The following is an 18,937-nucleotide window of genomic DNA, read 5'->3' as shown; positions in this document are numbered from 1 at the left end:
TATAGCCAAGAGTAGTCTGGTAACACAGGGAGCAGGATCTCAGGTGGCGTGAGGAGGCACTCCTGGTACTCCATGGCAATGGGTTGAACTGGCAATCCCCTGCTCCATCTCCCCCTCTAGGAAATCAGCTGTGAGATTCCGCCATCCTCCCTACCTCCCCTAGCCCTGCCTCCTCCCACTCCCATGGACTGCTCCTCAGTGTCACATGTAGGTGGGACTCCTTGGAATGCACATGGTGGGAACTCAGGCCTGTCATCATGGTCCTGTGTCAGTGCCCTGAGTGATAGAGCCAGGGTCTCACAGGCCATACTGGGAAGGTGACAGTCAGCACCTCCCGTATTCCAGACATCATCCACACTCTTAGTCTAGCCCCTGTGAACCTAGGCTGTTGGGCTGGGGGTCCTTTCCATGGGCCAGATGCCATTCAAGAGATTTGCACATTATCCCATGTAATCCCCACAACAGCTCTATAAGATAGCAACTATTTAACTCTCTTTTACAACCAAGGGTACAGAGCGGTGAAATCACTTGTTTATATCACAAAGCCCTAGGTGGCTGAACCAGAGTTCTAACCCACCCACCCATTTAACTCCCTGCTCTGAGGCCTGGACATGGTAAAGTCTGTCCTGAGGCTGAAGACACACTTCGGGCCTTTGCCCAGAATAGTGGAACAAGTCAGAGGAGACAGACAGACAGTGCTTTGTTCTTTCGCTATGGACAGAGCAGTAGCAGAGACCTCTGGGATGTTCAGGAGACAAGCAAAATACGGGGGGGTTCGGGGGTCTGTGATGTCCGTAGCATGTGGCTTCTCTGGGACATAGCCTGGGGAGCCCGAGACCCCTTCTCTCCACAGGAATTCATCTTTTTCACCCAGGGCAGGAATTCCAGCCTCTCTGGACAAGCCACATGGTCACAATGGGGTCCATTCTCAGAACCCTGGAAAACACAGGCCCTGCGGAGAAAGGATGGATTCTTGTTAAACACAAGGGCTCTCAGTGCCACGATTTAGATCAGGGAGCAAATAGGGGCAGAGAATGGCCTGCAGGCCCCTCTGTCTGTCTTGCCTGGAGGTCACTGCCCCTGGAGACCATTCTGTGCAAAGGCTCTCAAAAGCTAGAACAAAAACCCAGCTAGGGGCTAAGTGGGGTGAAAAAAACCCCCCAACTCCCCAGCCCTCAGTGACCAAAGCCCCTTCACCCAGCCCCTTCCCTCAGTCCTGCCTCACTTGGTTTCTGGAATATGCTCCTTCTCACTGTGGTGGTTTCACAGAGAATTCGAATTCTCACAATAGCCCTGTGAGGGCACTCAGAGTAGCCTCCAGTTAGAACTGGAGAATCCGAGGCCCAGAGAATCTCTCAGTGTTTTTCAAACCTTCCACAGTAGGAAATTTCACACTGCAACCTGATACACAGACAGACAGACAGACATCTGATGCAGGTGCCACAGAACAGCCTTGCCCGGGGTGACTCACGGATCATTTCTAGTCTGTTCTTTTTGAAATGCTCACTGGGACCCATACATTGATTCCAGAACTCACTAATGGGTCACTGCCTGTCATTTGAAAAGCACTATGTTTGAAGTGGCTTGTCCAGTGCCACCAACCCCAGAGGGACAGAGCTGGGCCCAGAACCCGAGTCTGCTGACATCCTCCAACCCCCAGCTGTCAACCTCGCCTCAACAAAAATTTTCCTCCAGCCAGGATCTAACCACATCACTCCCCGATTCTGCAAACTTCTAGATTTCACAGCCAGACATCAGAGCCTTGCCCAGCCTGGGCTTTCATGGCCTGTCCACCCACTAACGCCCCACTGCCCAGTCCGCAACAGTTCAGAGCTGCTTGTTCCTGCTTCTAGACCTTTCCCCCTCCATGGATCCAAACCCCCTTGTCCTTCAAGGCCTCCTTCTCCAGGAAGCTACCTGGGATGTTCTGAGACCCCCTTGACCTCTCCTTTCTCTGCACCGAGTGTCGCCTCTCCTGTCATTCTCATCATGGATGGTCTGAGAATGTTACCTTTTCATTGGACTTACATTATATATATCTCCTCTGCCTGCCTGCACAGGCCTTGACGAGATTGCCTACAGTAGGAGCTTAACAAGTGCTTATAGGGTGGTAACGACAGTCTAAATCATGATGTGTCTTGAGGGCCCCACATCACTCCCCTGGCAAACATTGCATCTTCCCCAGCCCTCATACTCTAGGTGGTGCCCATGTCCTCAGTGACAGCTGGGCTCTCAAGGTCACCCCCAAGTCAGCTGTCTGGCAGCCCAACTGGCCTCTCGAGCACTTCCCAGTGGCTGTAGGCCCCACAGACAAGCTCCTGGGCCCAGCAGCCAATGTCAGCCAGACAGGAGGGGAGAATACCAGGCTGGAAGTTCGGGCGTGTGTCCTTCTCTGCCAAGGTACTTGCTAACGGTAGGGAGAGTGGTGGGGGCCAGGTGGGCAGTTGAGGGCACGACCCTGCAGTATTCATCAGAACTCCACCTGGTGGTCACTCAGCACGCTTCCACAGAGCTGGCCCCACCAGGCCCAGCTTCCTCTCCTCTCTGTCCCGTGCCTCAATGGCTCTTCCTGGCTTCACCTCTCACTCTGAGAACCCCGAGTGGCAGGATGGCCACCTCCTTTCCCCAGTGAGGGCCTGCTGCCCACCGCTGGTGTGACCTCTCTTGGTGGCCCAATCCCTAGTGGACCTCAGCGCAGCCCCTCGGGAGCACTGTGGGTCAGGACTGTCCCTTTAGCTTCAGGAGCCTGGGCCAGCCACTGAAGCCTCAGACCTCAATTTCCTCATCCATGAAATGGGTGAACACCTGCTCTGCCTACTTCAGAACACCAGAGACTAAATCCTGGGAGTTTTCAAGGGGAAGGCAGAGTGTGGGGAGCCATGTGTCAAAACGGGGCAACACCTGTGAATTGTATCTGGCCAAGATCAATGAAAGGAAAACAGAAAAACCCTTTAGGTATTTTCATGCTAACTCATGAAAATACAAGCCCTTTATATCTCTTGGTTTTGGGGCTCTGAGAGTTGGCCACTCCTTGGGAGGTTAAATATGTCCTAATAGATGGGTCCAGAGGCATGTGTCCATTCCTGTGGGTCAGGGATAGATGCACTTCCTGGTGCTCAGCGCTAGGCAGAGACCAGTGGTGGTTTTGGCATTTGCTAAAGCCCAAAACTCTGAAAGCGGGGCTGGAATCATCCCTGCCTGGCACTGCCTGCAGCCTCATGGTGAGATCCTTGAGAAAAAGCTCCTTTCATTTCAGGAGCGCTGCAGGGCCCAGATTTAAACAGGCCTTTGCCACCTGCATAGCAACTGAGGTGGGGTCTAATGGGCCCAGGTGTGAAAGAATAAATGGCAAAGACAATTTATAGCAGTTTCTATGCGAATGCGAAGCCCGTTCTGCATACGTACATTGCATCCTCTGCAGACCCTGAGGGCTTGGTGCTGCGATTGTCCCTGTTCTACAGCTAGAGAAGTAGAAACTCATGAGGCTAAGAAAGTAGATCAAAGGCACTCCCCGCCCCTACCGGCCGGGATTTGAACTGGAGGCCTCCATCTCCAGAACCTGCCTCATCCAGACGCAGACTGCATCATCCTACAGGGAGGGGCCGCACCACCTGGGATGGGGAGATGAGCCACACCACCTGGGGATGGGGTGGGGTGGGAGTGAGGCAGCAGGAATCCTTGTTTAGATGGGGAGGGATGGAGTGCTGGATGAGGGAACTCCATACCTTTCCCAGCCAGGCCATTCCTGTGGACCTCAGGAGATCACCCATCCCAGTTTGTCCAGTTTGAGCCCTGAAAGTCCCATGTCCCTGTTTTCCTAGGACTATGGGTCACTGTACCTGTGGTCTGAGTTACCCCTGGACCAGCTGCAGAAAGTGAATGGCTGAGTGGTCTGATGCGAGGGAGCTGTTTGAGGACACAGTCTGGGAGGCCTTTTCAATTACATTAGCCTCTGGCGACGCTAGAGGGAGATGCTAGCCCAGCCCTTCCCCCCTCCCCCCTCCCACCTTCTTCCTGTGGCTCCCTGGGATAGTGATTCAGCAGCAAGTCGGAAGCAGGCTAGACTGTGACTTACCAGGAGTGGAGTCACTGGCAGGGTGGGGGCTGTCAGCACCAGCTCAGGGCAAGAATTGGAGCAAGGAGGGGGCGTGGACTGCAGAAGGACTCTCATGGGAAGGAGAGGGCTTCTTGAGTTGGTAGGAAACTGAGCCCCAACGCAGGGCCGCTGCTGTCCTGCCAGGCCGGGATTGCTTGTAGGGCAGTGGGAGGTGGTTGTGGCATGGAGGGGGATCCCTGCCTTTGCCTCTTGCCCTCGTTTGTGAGGGATGGGGGAGTCCCAGCCATTGGATACCTAAACTGCTTATCAGCCTATTCAGCAGCTAAAAATATGAAATGGTTTTGCTAAAGGATGCCCAACCGGAAACTTCCAAAAGGTTTCCTATTAGGGCAGCACCTACTGGGGTGGGAGGCCAGACACCCTGAAGGAGTCAGGATTCCTCTTCATTCCCACCATTCAGTCACAGCCTGGCGATCCCCACTGCCAGCACCTCGGCCTCCACCCCATTAACCCCGTGTGCTGATCAGGCCCCTGGGCTCTGGCTTCCACTACTGCACCCACTGCTCCAGGAGCGGGTGGCGATTGGGTATTTTGTCTTGAGCCTCAGAGCAAGGCCTGGGTTTTCTGGTCCCCAGTTGTGGCCTCACCCACTCACTGTGTGGCCTTGAGCAAGTTGTCTGGCTTCTCTAAGCTTTGCTCTTCTCACCTGCAAGAGGAGAGCGCACTCCTGCTGCAGGGAGGGACCCAGAAGTCCTTGGTGGGGAGGACTCTGGCTGAAGGACAGGCAGGCCAGGAGATTTCTCAGGGGTGGTCCAAAGATGTTGCAACACTGAGGCAGCCTCAGAATCCCCAGGGTAGCTTGTTGGAGATGCAGATCTTCCAGTAGGTTGGGGTGGGGCCCTCCATCTGAATTTTAACCACTTTCTAGATGGTTCCATCAAATGGCAGGCTGAGAATCACCACAAAGGGCCTGGTGCAAAGGGGACCCTCAAAGCATGTGAGTTTTGTTTCTTTCCCACTTTTTTTTTTTTTTTTTTTTTTTTGAGACAGAGTCTCACTCTGTCACCCAGTCTAGAGTGCAGTGGTGCATCAGAGCCCACTGCAGCCTCGACCTCCAGGGCTTCAAGCAGTCTTCCCACCTCTGCCTCCCTTGTAGCTGGGAGTACAAGTGCGTGCTACCACGCCTAGCTACATTTTTTATTTTTGGTAGAGATGAGGGTCTCACTATGTTACCTAGGCTGGTCTTGAACTCCTAGGCTCAAATGATCCTCCTGCCTCAGCCTCCCAAAGTGCTTGGATTACAGGCATTAGCCACTGTGTCCTGCATTACTCCTGAGTCTCGCTGTGCTCCCCTGTCTCATGGGAACAGCCTGGGTAGCCTGAAGCTGCTCAGAGCTGGAGAAGGAGAAGGTTGCTATCCCTGGGAGGAAGGCACGCCCTGCCTGGCAGCCGGGTTGGGGGGATGGTCAGTGGGCCATTGGTCCCAGGCTTCTCCTGCCTGGACTAGCAGGAAAATTGTGGGACAATAGAGGGCAGCTCCTCAGTGTCCTCCAATCCCTGCTCTTCCCCAGTAGCCCTCAGTGAAAAGGGCTGAAAAACTAATTTCCTTGGGAGTGGAAAGTCTTCTGGGCAGGGCACAGCTACCATCTAATACTCTCTTCCTCCTCTCTGGAATTCTCTGCACAGTTGAGCTTTTTTGGGGCACAGTTAGGCACTCCAGGACACAGTCTGCCCAATCTCCCTTCTGCAAGGAAGGCAAGTGTGCCCTTGTTAAAGCCTTCCCTGGACTGACTGGTGAGAGCCAAGGCAGGGAGCAGATGGAAACTCTCCCACCTTTCTTTGTTTTTTCGTTTTTAATTTTTTGAGTCCGAGTCTCGTTCTGTCACCCAGGATGGAGTGCAGTGGCGCGATCTCGGCTCACTGCAACCTCTGCCTCCTGGGTTTAAGCCATTCTTGTGCCTCAGCCTCCAAAGTAGCTGGGATTACAGGCAAGCGCCACCACGCCCAGCTAATTTTTGTGTTTTTAGTAGAGACAGGGTTTCACCATGTTGGCCAGGTTCAATCTCCTGACCTCATGCTACACCCGCCTTGGCCTCCCAAAGTGCTGGGATTATAGGCGTGAGCCACCGCGCCCAGCCACTCTCCCACCTTTCTGGAGCTCCAAGGCAACAGTTTCCACAGATTCTCCTCCACCCCATCCACACTGTATTCCTTCTGTGAGCTTATAAACCACAGCCCTTCCCCAGATTGGGCAGCCTTGGACAATGGCTGAACCTCTGTTTCCTAATCTATAAAATGGGGATGATAGGACCTTCCTCTTAGTGTGGATGAGAGGATCGAAGGGGACATGGAATACCAAGGGGGTTCTCAAACAAGGAAGGGGAGATGTCAGAAAGGCAGATTCCTGAACCTCGCCCCCAATATTCTGATTAGTGGGTTCTGAGTCCAAGTTTTGGGAAAGGCAGATGCCTAGGAGCAGGGGAGCTCCCAACTCTCTGCTATGCAGGCAAATCACCTTGGAGCTGAATAAACACTCCCCCATGTTGGAGCCACCCCTGGAGCTCCTGGATCGGAATCTTGGGGAGCCTCTATGAGGCTGACTGCTCCCTTCCCTGGGAGCCTGCTGCCTCTTCCTCCAAGAGAATCCCCCTCCACCACACCCCCACCCCCACCTTTCCAGTGCCAGACCAGCGGGCTAGTTGGCTTCGACCAAAGATGGGCAGCAATTGGCATTTTCTTTGGCCCCTGGGGAAAATCGAAGGCATTTCCTTCAGACTCCAGAGAGCCCCAGCCAGTCCCTCTGCTGTTCCCCGAGCACAGAACTTTCAGCCTTTAAGGGCACATGAGGCTCAGGTTGATGGAGCCAGCTCACCTTTCCCAGTCCCCTGAGGATCGTGAATGGAGGGTGGAGGGTGGGGTGGGAGGGGTCGCGGTGATAAGGAAGGCCGGAGCAAGGGCCTGATTTGCGACATCTGCCCATCCTTGAGTGTGGGTTAACTCTTTGCTTGAGGGCAGGGCCGGTAAACGGAGGCTGGGAGGGTTCAGTGCCTGAGGTTACAGCAGTTACTGTCGCTGACAGCATTTGAACCCCGTGCTCACTTCCTCGGAAGCTCAACTTCCGTTCCTACCGCTCCTGGCCTCCCAGTTAACTTTGCAGAATCCTCTGTCCCTGACTTCCCACGCCCCATCGGGACTCCCCAGCCGTAGCCCGAGAAGGGTCTTATCCATGGCCGCTGCCAGTCTCGGGTCGGGCAGTGAGAGGAAGCAGCCACAGTGGCCCGCAGCAAGTCTCGGGTCTAGGACAGGGGCAGACTTTAATCAAAGGGTCACACAAATCTGTGGTTACCTGGAGGGTGGTGTGGAGGACGACACGTTGCAGTCTTGACTTACAGGCTGAGTGGGCCGGTTTCACTTCCCAATTCTTTGCGTCGCTAGGGCGAACCATGCAAAGAACAGGGAGGTGAAACGCTCCTGGGGTGGGGTGAGCGGGCTCCCAGAGCCGAGTAGGGCCCGGGTTCCGGCGACCGCCCTCCCGGACCCTCAGTTTCCCAGTTTGGAACTGCCTCGCCCTCCCCGGCCCGCCGAGGCTTAGGGAAGGTGAGCCTCCGTTAGCAGGGCGGGCTGGGGCGGGGCGGGGCGGGCGAATCGCGCCCGGGGGCCGGGCTGGCAGGGGGCCCGCGGACGGGCTGGCGCGGCGCGCAGTGCGTGCGGCTGCGGAGCGCGCGGCTCGCTGGCGGTGAACATCACATGAGCAGTGGCACCGGGGACCGACCGCAGCCAGCCTGAGGGCGCCCCCGCAGCCGCAGCCCCGCGCCCGCTCCTAACCATGTCTATCTGTTGTTGCTTCTTTTTCAGGGACTATGGCAGTTCCAAGAGGAAATCAGGTAAGGGAGCCTCCGGGCGTTTTCCCTTCAGCCTTCCTTCCTGCACTGTGCACGCGCTCCTCCGATCCTGCGGAGGACTTCCTGGGGCTGGGGGTCTGGGGGGGGTTGTCCTTTCGCGCCAGCCCAGGGGTCCTGCGGGGCCAGGGGTACTCGCTTCACTTGCCACTCCCCAGTGCATGCCCCCGAGACCTTTGGTCCTAGAACCCTTGTTCTCCCCTCACCGAGTCGCTCGGGTTCCCGCTACCTCGCTGTTTACAGTGGGAGTGGGGGTGGATGCATGGGGAGTGCGTGGGTGGCTCGGGAAGGGCCTAAGCCCCCGCACCGTGGGCAGCCGGGTCCTTGGCCCCCGGGCTGCGGCGGCCACTGCTTCGCAGTGCTGTGACTTCTCCGGTCCCTCCCGCGGTGCAGCGGTGATGGAAGGGTTAATAGAGACTCGGGGCTTCCCTGCGAGAAGGTGAGATTGAGATCCAGGACTGAAAGGGGTCGTCCTTGAGTCACTTGAGTTTTTAGCGCCTGCACTGTGGACCTTCCTCCCTCCCCCAATTTTGAGCGTGTTCTCCCACCACCTGCGGAGGTGGGGGCTCTGCGTTTTGACAGCTGAGACCCGACCCTCCCCAGCACCCCCACATTGACCTTACAGGTGCCAGGGCCCGCCCGGAGTTTGGAAGGGGGTGGAGGCAGGGAGAGAGGCAGGCCACCCCTCAGAGCTGCCTGCTGTGGGATGAGGGTAGAACCGGATTCTCTCTGGAAGGGGGAGGCTGGGCTCCCCAAATGGCAAACGCCTGGATGTGGGTGGGCTGTAGTTAACTGGGGGAGAGTGGTCCCTAGGAATTAGGGCTGTGTGTGTGCTGAAGTGGGGGTGGGGACAGACTGCTGCAGTGATCGGTGCTGCCACATGGATTGGCCACATTGATGGGGTGGTGGTACCTGGACATCCATCCCAGGGTCTGGCCCTTGGGGATGTAGGTAGTAACACGTGGCTCCTTGAATGGCTCCTGTACCCAAGTGCATTGGTCTGTGGATAGGTTGAGGGGTGTGCCCCTGTGTGGTGGATGGATGTGGAGTGGCATAGATGTAATTGTAGGATACGTATGTTTCTTTGTGTACAAGTGCTTGCTCACGTGCCTGTTGGGACTGGGAAAGCGTGTCTTGGTTTATGTGATGGGGGCGTGTGTGCCTGTGGGGTTCTGTGTACATGTGTGAGTCATGATAGCTGTGTGCTATAAGGGTGTATTTACTTGTTTGGGTGCATAGGTTGGGTGTGTGTGTTGTTGAGATATATCTGGTTATGGGCTGGAGTCTGTGTTCGTATTTGTGTACCTGTTTGGGTGTGTCTAGCTGTGCATGTCCCAAACTGTGTGTGTGCACTTGCCTGTCACCTGGGTGTGAGGTGTCTCAGGCATGCTTGCCCACTGGTGCAGAAGGGCATTTCTGTGAACGTCTGGGCAAGGCTGGGGAATAGCACTCCTCCACTCTCACTCCACACAGGCCTCAGGTGGGAGAATGGAAGGAGGGGCAAAACTGGAATTGTGCTCTGTCACCACCCGCACAAGAAGTTTGCCTTGGGGGCCTCAGAGGCGTAGTGTCCTGGTTGAACCTGGGCTCAGATTCTGGCTCTCTGTGACCTTGGGCCAGTTTCATACTCTCTCTGTGCCTCAGTTTCTTCATTTTCTTTAAAACAAAGATGCTAATGTATCTACCTCACACAAGAGGATTAAGTATGTTAGTGTGGAATAGTCCTGGCACCTAATAACTATACATGTGTTAGTTCTCCGCAGCAATAGCACTTTCTGAAGGACTGGGACCTAGTCCTGGCTCCATTGCCACTTTTCTCCCGATGTGACCTTGGGCAAATTCCTTATCTATGCTGGGCCTCAGTTTCCCCCTATAAAGGCAAGAGCTGGACCAAATAACCTCTTGGGTCCCCCGCCACAGTCCCTGAGGCTCAGCTTCTGCACTGCTTCCTAAGCAATGTAGGGCCACACCCAGGCTGCCTTCCCCAGAGAAAGCCAACTCCCAGTTTCTCTGCCTTCCACTCTCAGGTCAGGAAAAGGATGGATGGAGAAATTTAATTTACATTGGTGTGCTTATGATAATGGCCACTTAGTGTCGTGGTTGAAAATGCCAGCTCTGGAGCCAGACACAGGAGTTGAGAGTCTGGCTTCTCTCCTCTGTGACCTTGGGTAGATTTCTTAGCTTCTCTGTGCCCATTACCTCTTCTGTGCATTTGGGATAACATTCATACCTACCCACTTTGCGATTGTTTATTATGTGTCAACTTTATTATGTGTCAATTTGGCTGGGCCACAGTGCCCAGATAGTTGGTCAAGCATTATTCTAGATGTTTCTGCAACAGTGTTTTCTAGATGAGATTCACATTTAAATAAATCAGTGGATTTTGAGTAAAGCAGATTAGCCTCCATAATGCAGGCTGGCCTCATCCAACTGGTTGAAGACCTCTTAATAGAACAAAGACTGACACACATACATACCCGCCCCTCAGCAAAGAGGAGTTCTGCCAGCCGCCAGCTTTGGACTTAGCGGCTCTTCCCCCAGTCTCACATTTTGGACTCTCAAACCTCCACAATCATATGAGCCAGTTCCTAAAATAAATCTCTCTCTCTCTCTCTCTCTCTTTAAGCTCTCTATGCAGCTCCTGTTGGTTCTATTTCTCTGGAGAACCCTGACTAATATATACCTCATATGGTTACAACAAAGATTAAATAAACTAATATATGTAAGCATGCTTAGAACACTGCCTGCCACCTAGAAAGTTCCCCTGGAAGTGTTAGATGCTGTTATTGAATGAGCATCTACTATGTCCTAGGAAATTTACACGTTTCCTCATTTGCTGATCAGAGCCACAGTACATGAGGGGTAATAGGATTCCCATTTTGCAAATGAGAACCTGAGGCTCGGATGGGGTGACTGCCCACACACAGCCCTTGACAAAGTGAGGATTGGAGTCTGTGTTGAGGGCTCCACCCTGCTCTATAACGAATCTCACGAAGCTTCCCAGGGTCACTCCAGCCAGGGACATTTTTACACAGAGGAAATGGATGCCGTTCTGGGGTTCACTGTAAATCTCTTTCTGAGCACAGATCTCAGACTTGAGGCAAGGCTTAGGGAAGGTGGAGTCAACAGAAGAAGAAAGTGCTCAGGAACTTTCTGGAGGAAGCAGGGCTGGTGAACTTGAAAACTGAAGGAGAGTTTGGCCTCAAGTTTATCTTAATCTTTCTTCCCTCCATTGAACCTACTCCTTCCAGCATTTTCCCCATCTCAGGAACTGGCACTATCTACTGTATTGCTCAAGCCCAACATCTAGAAGTCACTCTTTTTTTTTTTTTTTTGGAGATAGAGTCTCCTCTTTTGCCCAGACTGGAGTGCAGTGGCGCAACCTCAGCTCACTGCAACCTCCACCTCCCAGGTTCAAGTGGTTCTCCTGCCTCAGTCTCCAAGTAGCTGGGATTATAGGCACCCGCCACCACACGGGCTAATTTTTGCAGTTTTAGTAGAGACAGGGTTTCACCATGTTGGCCAGGCTGGTCTCAAACTCCTGACCTCGTGATCCACCCACCTCGGCCTCCCAAAGTGCTGGGATGACAGATGTGAGCCTCCGCGCCTGGCCAAGAAGTCATTCTTGTCTCTTCCCTTTCTTTTACCTGCCAGCTTGAGCTGCAGAGCCACTGTCTCCTCACCTTCACCATCACACGTTAGAAGCCCCCTTCATCTCTCCATGTAGATGGTCTCACTGATTCTCTATTAGCCCTCTATCTGACATTCTCCACACCACAGCTAGAGTGAGCTCTTAAAAAACAGGATCAGCTGGGTGCAGTGGCTCATGCCTGTAAATCCAAGACTTTAGGAGGCCAAGGCAAGAGGATCACTTGAGCCTAGGAGTTTGAGACCATCCTGGGCAACAAAGCAAGATCCTGTCTCTACCAAAAATAAAAAATTAGCCAAGTGTGGTGGGACATGCCGGTAGTCCCAGCTACTCAAGCGGCTGAGGTGGGAGAATCGCTAGCAGGGGTGGCTAGCCAGGTGAGAAGTTTGAGGTTGCAATGAGACATGATCGTGCCACTGCACCACAGCCTGGGCAACAGAGAGAGACCCTATCTCTAAATAGGAATGAGGGAGGGAGGGAGGAAAGGAAGAAGAGAATAAGAAAGAAAATAACATACTTTCCTGCCTGAATTCCCCCCAGGGACTCTCCATCCCACCCAGAACGAATTCCCTACCCTGGCTCACAGAGCTTGTGTGACTTGGCCCCTGGCTGCCTTCCTGACCTGGGCTTTACCCCTCTCGCCCCACCCAGCACACTCTGCTCAGCCACACCAGTCACCTTCTGCTCCTTAAACGCATCAAACACATTCTTCTTTGTGGCCTTTGTACTTGTTCTTCCCTCTTGCCTGGAATGTTCTTCCCTGATCTTTCACATGGCTGGCTCCATCTTAATATTTCTGCTTAAAATTGTCACCTTGTCGGCAAAGCTGCCGGATCCTCTGCTGTCCAGCCGCCCCACAGGTCGCCCCTCTTCTTCCCTCCTGATCACTTCCCACACTCCAGTGATCGCATGTGTTTGCTTCTTCTGTCTCCCACCACCCCGAGCAGAGACCTTGGCTGCAGGGCTTGCATCAGTATCCGGGGCCACTGGTACTTTTCACATGGGTGGATGAGTGGAAGAAAGCATCTATGAGTGAACCTTGTCCAGGGTCGGGAAAGAAAGGTCATTGTGGCTTCAAATTGGGGGTGATTATCTGGAAAGAGGAGACATTTTTCTGGTTTGGGAACAGAGAGCGGGAGCCTTTGGTAATCCAGAGAGGGCACATGCACAAAGGTAGAGGGATAGGACTAAGTGTGGCTTGTTGGGAGACTGACCTCACTGAGCATAAGCTGTATGCTAGGCGCTGTGCAAGGCGCTGTGGCTGTAGGTCCACAGGTGAAATGTCTTCAGGGAAACCTCCACCCTGCTGAAGGCCTTTCAGCTGTTGACTTGGCCCCACCCAGAGTGTTTTGGATCATTTCCCTTAAAGGCAATTGGTCATGGTCTTTAATAACTATAAAAATATGTTCCCAGCTGGGGTGTTTCTCTACCCTCGAGAAGTTTGCAGTCTGCTATGGGTGATGAGCTATAAAGGAGAATGTACTATTGTACTATTGGGAGGGAATTAAGGGAGCAACGTGGTTACCTGGGGGACAGCAGTCCCGGCCAAGGACACGGCAAGTGCAAAGGCCCTGGGGTGAGGGTGTGTGCCGGCTGCTCAGGGTGCAGTAGGGAGGCCTGTGGCTGAGGTGAAGAATAGTGGAGGGTAAAGTGGAAGGAGGTGAGAGCGGAGATGTAGCTGGGGGTGGGGAGGGAGTATGGTGAAGCAGCACCACATAGGGCCTTGCAGGACTTTCTAAGGACTTTGACTTTCACTGAGTGAGATAAAGATTCCCTGAAGGGTTCTAAGTAGCGGCAGGGACAGGATCTGGCTTCGATCATAGAATGATCGGGATTGACTAGGCAGGATGGGATATGATGTGCAGGGTCGCTGGGGGCGGCTAGCCAGGTGAGATAGGATGGGGGCAGCAGTGGAGGGGGTAAGGCACTGTGGGTGTTGGACAGACTCTGATGATTGGGCGTGGGCCTCAAGGGAGAGTTTGAGTGGGAGCTGGGAAGCACCTGCATCGCGTTGCCTGGCGGCCCACTCTCAGGCCCGGAACTTGCCAGTCATGTGACCTTGGGCAAGTCCCTTTGCCTCTGAGAACAGGTTATCTTACCTGTTCTGTTCTATCAGCCAGGGTTCAACTAGAGGAACAGAACGAGTGGGAGGTATATATTAAGTGATGTAGTGTAAGGAACTAGCTTACACAATTGTGGGGGCTGGCTAGGTAAGTCTGAAATCCAGAGGGCAGGCCATAAAAGGGGGCAGGCTGCACCCCCAGGCCCAGGCCAGAGCTGCTGTCCACAGGTGAAATGTCTTCAGGGAAACCACCACCCTGCTGTGAAGGCCTCTCAGCTGTTGACTCAGGCCCACCCAGAGTGTTTTAGATAATTACCCTTAAAGTCAACTGGTCATGGTCTTTAATAACTATAAAAATATGTTCCCGGCGGGGTGCAGTGGCTCACACCTGTAATCCCAGCACTTTGGAAGGCCACGGTGGGTGGATCACCTGAAGTCAGGAGTTTGAGACCAGCCTGGCCAACATGGCAAAAGCCCATCTCTACTAACAATACAAAAAATTAGCCTGGCATGGTGGCAGGCGCCTTCTAATCCCAGCAACCCGGGAGGCTGAAGCAGGGAGAATCACTTGAACCTGGGAGGCAGAGGTTGCAGTGAGCCGAGATCATGCCATTGCACTCCAGCCTGGGCGACAGAGCAAGACTCTGTCTCAAAATAGAAAAAAAAAGTTTCCTAGCAACACCTGGATTCATGTGTGATTGCATAACTGAGGACAGTAGCTAGCCAGGTCGATGTGTACCATCTGACCATCACACCTGTCAAATTTGGTCAGTATAGTAACAGCAACCTGGCTTGCCCTCAAGCGCACAGGGTTCAATGAGGCGATGCCCTTTAAGGGGCTTTGTGCTGTGCCTGGCGGTAGGAAGGGCCTGTCATTGTTAGCTGTGGTTGCTTGCCCAAGGTCGACACTACTCCAGGAGCCCCAAGAGGGCTGGAGCAACTCCATAAAAAGGGGTTCTCGTGAGACCTCCAAGATCTCACCGCTCTCACCCAGTTCTCTTGGAAGCTGCTCTTGGAAGCTGCATTTCACCAAGGCGGGTAGCCGGGAAGTTCCGAGGTGCGCCACTAGGAGGCGCAGACGGCCGCGGAGGCTCCAGGATGGTCAGGGCCCTGGGGCTGTGGCCGGGAGAGGCTGATGCTTCACCCAGCGCAGGAGTCCGGTGGAAGCTCCAGCTCGTTTGCATGCAGATGAGGTTGCTCAATAATGTTGCAAGCTTGTTCTCTTCGGCAAGTGTGGATGTTCCTTATGAAATCCTGTTTACTTTATTCTTCTCCTCGGAAAAGTGGTGAGCTAAGCCCCACCTCTGTCTCAGTGATCATAAAAGTGTATTATTGGCTGAGTTCATCAGATCAGCATTAATATAGTTTCATTGCAGAGAAGCAGTGTTGCTTGGGGTTGAGAGTTTAGGTTTTGGCAACAGGCAGAGTTTGAACCCCAGCTCTGCCATTTGTTATTGCCATTTTCATGATGGATAGATTAAGAAAGAAGGGGAGAAGTTGGTCTTTGAGTTGAGACATTTATTTCCATTTTGTGAACCCCAGGAGGAGACAGGGCGTACACTTAGCCATTGCTGAGTATTGTGTTGAGTTAAAAATGTGGACTCTGGAACCAGAATGCCTAGTTTCATGACCTGGCTCTGCCCACCATGAGTGATCGTGGGCAAGCCCTTCTCTGTGCCTCATTTATTCACCTGGAAAATGGGGGTAATAGGTCATTTTCACTGGGTTGAGGATTGAATGAAAGTTCATGAAGTGTTCCCTCCAGCACTGTCCCTGGCCCCGAAGAAGCACTAAGGGTGAAGCAGTTTTTACTACGAAGAGGAGGCGGCAAAGGAGGGGCCCAGCTCAAACAGGAGAGAGTACTGGCTTCCGCTTTTGCCCATTCTCAGGAGTGACTCCTCAATCAGACAGGGGAAGGCCGGCTGTCCACTATCTCATCATTGCCAGGAGCCTCCCTGCAGCGACCTGGGCAGGTGGTCATTTTATAGGCCAGGAAAGGGAAGTTTAGGAACTTGCCCAAGGTCAGCCAGACACAAGATTCTTTTTTTTTGTTTTTTTTTTTTGGACTGAGTCTTGCTCTGTTACCCAGGCTGGAGCTTGTTCTCTTAGGCAATCTTGGCTCACTGCAACCTCCACCTCCCAGGTTCAAGTGATTCTCTTGCCTCAGCCTCCCAAGTAGGAAGGATTACAGGCACCTGCTACCACACCCAGCTAATATTTGTATTTTTAGTAGAGACTGGGTTTCGCCATGTTGGCCAGGCTGGTCTTGAACTCCTGACCTCAGGTGATCTGCCCGCCTCAGCCTCCCAAAGTGCTGGGGTTACAGGCATGAGTCACCACATCCAGCCAACATTGGCATTTTCCTTTTTGCTTCATGGAGGAACCCCTTTCTGTCCTTTCAGTCGCCTGCCACCACACCCAGCTAATGTTTTGTATTTTTAGTAGAGACTGGGTTTCACCATGTTGGCCAGGCTAGTGTCGATCTTTTGACCTGTGATCCACCTGCCTTGGCCTCCCAAAGTGCTGGGATTATAGGCATGCACCACTACACCTGGCCCCAGTTTATTTATTTATGTATGAGACAGAGTCACTCTGTCACCCAGGCTAGAGTACAGTGGCATGATTTTGATTTATCAATTCTCATACCTCAGTCTCCCAAGTAGCTGGGACTACAGGTGCCCACCACCATGCCCAGCTAATTTTTTTTGTATTTTAGTAGAAACTGGGTTTCTCCATATTACCCAGGGTGGTGTTGAACTCCTGAACTCAGGCAATCTACCCACCTTGGCCTCCCAAAATGCTAGGATTTCAGGTGTGAGCCACCGCTTCTAGCTTTAATTTATTTTTTATTACTGATTTATTTATTTGGTAGAGACAGCCTGTTGCCCTGGCTGGTCTCGAACTCCAGGGCTCAAGTGATCCTCCTGCCTCAGCCTCCTGAACTGTTGGGATTACAGGAGCGAGCCACCACACTTGGCCTGGCATGAGCTTGAGAAGTCTGAGAGAAGGAGAGGTGCCCACGATCCTGGTAAGAGTGAGGGTAGGGCAGGAGATGAGTCTGGAAAGGAAGTCATGGAGAGTGTATCATCAGCAAGACTTTTCAAAGCAATGTCCAAGGCTTTCTTGTTTCCCTGAGCCACCCATCCTCAGTGAGAAAAACCCTGGCCACTTAGAGAACATGGCCAAGATCTTCCTGCCACCCTCCAACAGCCTGCTCCAAAAGTGAGTGTGTCTTTTGAAGGTGTTGGCTTCTGACACATCTTACCCGGGTTGGTGGGGTTTTTTTTGTTTGTTTGTTTGTTTTGTTTTTGAGATGGAGTCTTGCTCTGTTGCCCAGGCTGGAGTGCAGTGGCACAATCTTGGCTCACTGCAACCTCTGCCTCCTAGGTTCAAGTGATTCTCTTGCCTCAGCCTCCTGAGTAGCTGGGATTACAAATGCCCACCACCACGCCTGGCTAATTTTTTGTATTTTTAGTCGAGATGGAGTTTCACCATGTTGGCCACGCTGGTCTCGAACTCCTGACCTTGTGATCCACCCACCTTGACCTCCCAAAGTGCTGGGATTACAGGCGTGAGCCACTACGCCCGGCCTCCAGGCTGGTGTTTTTAAACAGTTTTTATTTTCATGGCTCTGGGCCCTCAGCCTGATTTTACCCTTGGAGTTCAAAGCCACCTAATTGAAAATGAAAGGAGCCTGATTAATTTGGCAACTCTGCGGCCAGCCCATGTGGCAGTGTTGCAATGGATAAAGTGAGTGCTGCTCACATGTGTGTCTGCGCCACACTCCCTGGCCCGAGGTGGCTGAGCCCCACTGCCCGATTGGCCTGGACACACAGAGCGAGGCAGGGGTGGGGTGGAGGCACGGTGAGCATTCCCCAGATCCTGGAATCCCCGGAAGGAGACAGCTAGTCGGAAGCCTCGATTCCCTCAGCCCTACTTGCACAGCTGTCTCTGTCCCCTCACTCCTATCACCAGTTTCTCCTGTTGAGAAACTAGGAAGTTGGTCCAGAAGGGAACTGCATGGACAAACGTGAGCTGCAGAATCTTGAGTCTGCTCAATGAAATACAGATTCCCAGGACCTGCCCAGACCTACTGAATCAGCGTTCTGGGGTGGCGCCCAGGAATCTGTATTTTTTCCCATTTTATTAAAGAGATGGATTTTCACCATATTGCCCCGGCTGGTCTCGAACTCCTGCACTCCTCAAGCAGTCCACCCACCTCCGCCTCCCAGAGTGCTGCTGGATTATAGGTGTGAGCCCACCACACCTGGCTGACCTGAATTTGTGTGTGTGTGTGTGTGTGTGTGTGTGTCTGTCTGTCTAACAGAGTCTCACTCTGTCTCCCAGGCTGGAGTGTGGTAGTGCGATCTTGGCTCACTGCAACCTCGACCTCTAGGGTTCAAGTGATTCTCCTGCCTCAGCCTCCCGAGTAGCTGGGACTACAGATGCATGCCATGACACCTGGCTTATTTTTGTATTTTTAGTAGACATGGGGTTTCACCATGTTGGTCAGACAGATCCTCCTGCCTTGGCCTCCCAAAATGCTGGGATTATAGGTGTGAGCCACTGCACCCAGCCAATCTGCAGTTTTGACAGGCTCCCCAAGGCTTCTGAAATCAAGCTAGGATTGCGTCTTGGATGGGTCACGCATATGGGTTGATAGCCGTGTTCAGGGCAGACAGGCAGCGAGATGGCAGAGGATTGGCACCTCCAGGATAGATGGCGCTCGGATGGAACTGCTCTTTTTTTTTTTTTTTTTTTTTTTTTTTGATATGGAGTTTTGCTCTTGTTACCCAGGCTGGAGTGCAATGGTGCAATCTCGGCTCACCGCAACCTCCGCCCCCTGGGTTCAGGCAATTCTCCTGCCTCAGCCTCCTGAGTAGCTGGGATTACAGGCACGCGCCACCGTGCCCAGCTAATTTTTTGTAATTTTTAGTAGAGACAGGGTTTCACCATGTTGACCAGGATGGTCTTGATCTGTTGACCTCGTGATCCACCCGCCTTGGCCTCCCAAAGTGCTGGGATTACAGGCTTGAGCCACCGTGCCCGGCTGGAACTGCTCTTTGAGGAACATTCAGTGGTCTCCTGAGATCTGAGATGGAAGGGTGGGCTACCAGGGCAGGAATAGAGGACCTGTCAGAGGACAGGACTCCAAGCTTCTTACCCTTGAAACACCACCCAGCATTCGGGGCCTTGGAGAATGGCTATCAGAGGGGCCTACCTGGCCCTGACCTTTCATTTCCACAAGGTTTTGTTCCTGGGGAAGGAAA

The 18,937-nt window shown here is 53.1% G+C and overlaps 1 protein-coding gene and 1 long non-coding RNA gene across 8 annotated transcripts in view; one reads left to right on the top strand and one right to left on the bottom strand.

Annotated features, from left to right (window-relative positions):
* Positions 1-18,937, top strand: part of SH3PXD2A (SH3 and PX domains 2A) — a 260,492-nt gene that overhangs the window by 159,469 nt on the left and 82,086 nt on the right. For 4 of the 7 annotated variants that reach the window (XM_078346419.1, XM_003734515.7, XM_035268976.3 and 1 more), the window contains exon 6: positions 7,913-7,941. In XM_078346419.1, the coding sequence (XP_078202545.1) occupies positions 7,913-7,941 (29 nt within the window). Of the gene's footprint in view, positions 1-7,482; positions 7,655-7,760; positions 7,942-18,937 lie in introns of those variants that run through there. The other 3 variants (XM_035268978.3, XM_035268977.3, XM_054243287.2) reach the window with 2 other exon arrangements.
* On the bottom strand, positions 684-7,675 carry LOC103796800 (uncharacterized). Its single transcript, XR_624651.5, has 2 exons — positions 7,404-7,675; positions 684-952 (listed from the first exon to the last, which is right to left on the bottom strand). It is a non-coding gene; the product is annotated as an uncharacterized LOC103796800 (long non-coding RNA).

The sequence above is a fragment of the Callithrix jacchus genome, chromosome 12 (genome assembly GCF_049354715.1).
Source record: "Callithrix jacchus isolate 240 chromosome 12, calJac240_pri, whole genome shotgun sequence".
NCBI lineage: Eukaryota > Metazoa > Chordata > Mammalia > Primates > Cebidae > Callithrix > Callithrix jacchus.
This window is presented reverse-complemented; position numbering and strand designations above follow the sequence as displayed.